This window comes from Panicum virgatum, chromosome 3N (assembly GCF_016808335.1).
Source record: "Panicum virgatum strain AP13 chromosome 3N, P.virgatum_v5, whole genome shotgun sequence".
Taxonomy (NCBI): domain Eukaryota; kingdom Viridiplantae; phylum Streptophyta; class Magnoliopsida; order Poales; family Poaceae; genus Panicum; species Panicum virgatum.
Window position 1 is genome coordinate 31,536,401 of NC_053147.1, and position 3,144 is coordinate 31,539,544.

At 42.9% G+C, this 3,144-nt stretch overlaps 1 protein-coding gene across 3 annotated transcripts; it reads right to left on the reverse strand.

Annotated features, from left to right (window-relative positions):
* Positions 1 to 205: 205 nt before the first annotated feature.
* Positions 206 to 3,144, reverse strand: LOC120665696. Of its 3 annotated transcripts, none has more exons than XM_039945332.1 (4): positions 2,863 to 3,144; positions 2,618 to 2,755; positions 1,299 to 1,550; positions 206 to 769 (listed from the first exon to the last, which is right to left on the reverse strand). In XM_039945332.1, exons 1-4 carry the CDS (start codon positions 2,941 to 2,943, stop codon positions 650 to 652), a joined length of 591 nt encoding a protein of 196 aa, XP_039801266.1. In that variant the 5' UTR covers positions 2,944 to 3,144; the 3' UTR covers positions 206 to 649. The 3 variants fall into 3 exon arrangements, with proteins under 3 accessions (XP_039801266.1, XP_039801265.1, XP_039801267.1); XM_039945331.1 differs by having other exon boundaries at positions 206 to 689; positions 2,863 to 3,120; XM_039945333.1 differs by lacking the exon at positions 2,618 to 2,755 and having other exon boundaries at positions 206 to 689; positions 2,863 to 3,118.

The window sequence follows — 3,144 nt, forward strand, 5'->3', positions numbered from 1 at the left end:
TGCACTCTCAAGTCTCAACCGCATAATCAGTCCTGTATATGGTTTGGCTACAGGAAAGCTTTCTAAATCTTGCTACCATAGTTTTGTTCTACATGTATACACAATCTAACATAGTGATATAGATACCTGCATGGTATATTCCATCGCTACAGAAAATGATGGATCATTGCTGCAGTAGACTGTAAGTAGTAAAGGGAAATGAAAATAGAAAAGATTCAACAGAGCTTATCATTTATTGAAATGTGTACACATGGCTAGGCTTTATTATTTATTTTATACATGACTATGTTGCAAGAAGTTTACATGGTTCCGCACTTCCATCTATCCCTATGCTTGCATTTACAAGTAAGCAAAGCCACGAGGGAATCACATGACAAAAGTTATACATATTTACAAAGGGCACGATAGAGCAAGTACTTATGGTAATGTCGTGTGCATACTTTTATGCCACTTATCTATGTCCCCCAACTGATCTGGAGGCGAAATACCTCGTGAACAGCTCCACGGTTAAGAATGGCTAGAATTTCTGCTCCCTCAGCCATGGTGAGCTCACTCAGAGAGATTTTATGAGACTCGTGTTCATCAGGCAATCTGAAACCATAGAACCACCTACCAAGCTTGAGCAAGTTCACACATACTTTCCTTCCTGCTACTTGGCGAGCTTGGAGTGCTTTACTGACTTCAATTGGCTAAAAAAAGACAAAGCTCGTGTCAGAACTACATTTCTGAGTAGCCCAAAGCTTGGTTTGATTGTTCTGGTCAACGGCATCTGACATTATCCAAAAGAAAACTTCAGACAATTTGACAACTCTTGTGTCCAAAGCTCTGAGCATGACAATCATATTTTATTTGAAGTGCACACTTTGAGTACTTCCATACTTTGATTTATGATAGATTATACATAGCACATCAGGCATATAGTGGTAAATGATAAAATAGAGAAAATATGTGATGCCTATAAACAGTTACTACTAATAACTCTTATGGACTTATGATATGCAAAACAGCTAATCAATACATGACTGTTTCAAAGAAAAAAAACATAGAAGTTGCCAGAATTAAGCTTGAGCACAGTGTAGCTATTTCTGACTTCTGCTAGGAGATATAAGATTAAGTTTGGTGCCAAAACAATTTGCTAAGGTCGCAATTATAAATCTGCCTACACAAGGTTTGGAGTAAAGCAATGAAAAACAGTGGCTTTAGCAATATAGAAATGAAGCAGTGTAGAGTTCTTTCAACATGAAGCCTGTTTAGCCATAAGAGAAATACAGCAAAATCACCAGCAATGCTTTACTCACCGGCACATGCAAAGATGCAATTGAGAAGTGCAATCCAATGAGGTTTATTATTGCACTATGATTCCTTGAAAACAAGAAAAACTGGACATCGAGAAATCCTATATCAGCCGTCAACGCCAGATCAGCAATAGCTTTCAAATAACATTCAGATTCAAGCCACCCGTTATTTAAGCTGCTCCCCACAAATTCAACCACATTAGATATTGCAACATTCATTCTTCTGTGTTGGTTGATGTAGAGAGCTTTCCGTCCCTGCAGCAAAATTTGTACACAAGTTGAAAGCTTGATCAGCCATGCTTTCAGTATCACAGGAGCATATAAGTATATAAAGAAAATACACCGGAAATGGTACATCAGATATTCAATTTGGGGTGAACTTATTTTCAATTTTGTAACAAAATCTCTAAAAGGAATACGATTTACAGTATGCAGGTAACGTTCTGGCCCCATTATTTGGTTCCGCCAGTCTGCTAAATGCTAAAGCTTTGCATACGACCAATCAGTTTTCTGTATCTTTCTCTCTATAAGAGAACTCGGAAAATGGAGAGGAAGTTTGGAGGGCTAACTGTATCCAATATAAGTTGAGCCTTAAAATGGATTAACATCTGAATTCTTGTATACTTATGATCAAGTGGCGAAAATGATTATTCATGGAATCAGTTAAATAGGTAATTTTTGAACCACAGCTGAAGACTTAACATTACCTGCAAGTTATTATCCAGTTTGGTGATTCCACCTGATACAAACTAGTAATAAGGTCTCACATGATAAATGAAGAAGGGGTACAGGATAAAGAGATAATAACATTTATAATCAGGACATCATGAACAATGAGGTCCGAGGGAACATGCCACTTCATCAAGTGAAGAATAATGCACAAGGATACCAGGACATAGGTGGCATTGTTTCTATTAACTATTCCAGATAGGCTGAATGTCTGACAATCTACTAGCATAATCAAAGACCATAGGGCGAGCATCACTTTTTCAGTAGAAAATTCGAGAAGTTTGTATTGCAATGAACAATAGTTTTCTGATTGGTACAAGAAGCAAATCGTATTAATGTTAACCTCAGACCAAGCACATGTAAACTTTCGTTGATATCAATCAGCATAGCAGATAAATTCCAGAACGATCCTAAAGGCCGGATGATACATTGATACTAGAAGTCCCGAAGATGTATAGCTCGAGGTTCTAATCCCGGTGAAAATTGAGCCAGGATGACCCACAAATTCGGATGAAATTCAGTTTCAGTCAGGGCGACTACAGGATTCTGTAATTCGGTATATATCGCCTACAACAAGAGCTTCCCTTACCAACCTGCACACGGGACGCTACTGCCGCTTCCGCCGCGGCGGCCGGCCAGCGGCAGCGGAAGAGGCGCTCCCAGACGCAGTCGGCGTCGCAGGCGGCGCGCCAGGAGCGGGAGCAGCCGCCGAGCGCGCACACGTCGGCTTCCTGCGCGCGGTTCCGAGCCAGCGGAGTCAACGAGAGAGCCCTTTAGTATCTTAGCGGGACTGCGGGAGCGAGGGGGGGGGGGGGGGGAGAGAGAGAGAGAGAGAAACCTGGAGACGGGAGGCAACAGCGAGGGCGATGTCCTCAGGGAGGTCGGCCCACCTCCCCGCCGGCGCCGGCGAGAGCTCCATTTCGTGCGATCCCTCTTTCCGCGGCCACGGCTGTGCCTGTTCTAGTGAGCTCAGGTAACTTGAGCTTGTCTCTCACGTTCCACGTGCGCGGCTACGACTTGTGCCAGAGCGAGGCATGGCTTGGGATTCATCGTTCGTGGCCACACGAGCGGCGAGCACGGGCTGAGTGAGAGTTCCCCCAAATTGGCATGCCCCCCGGGG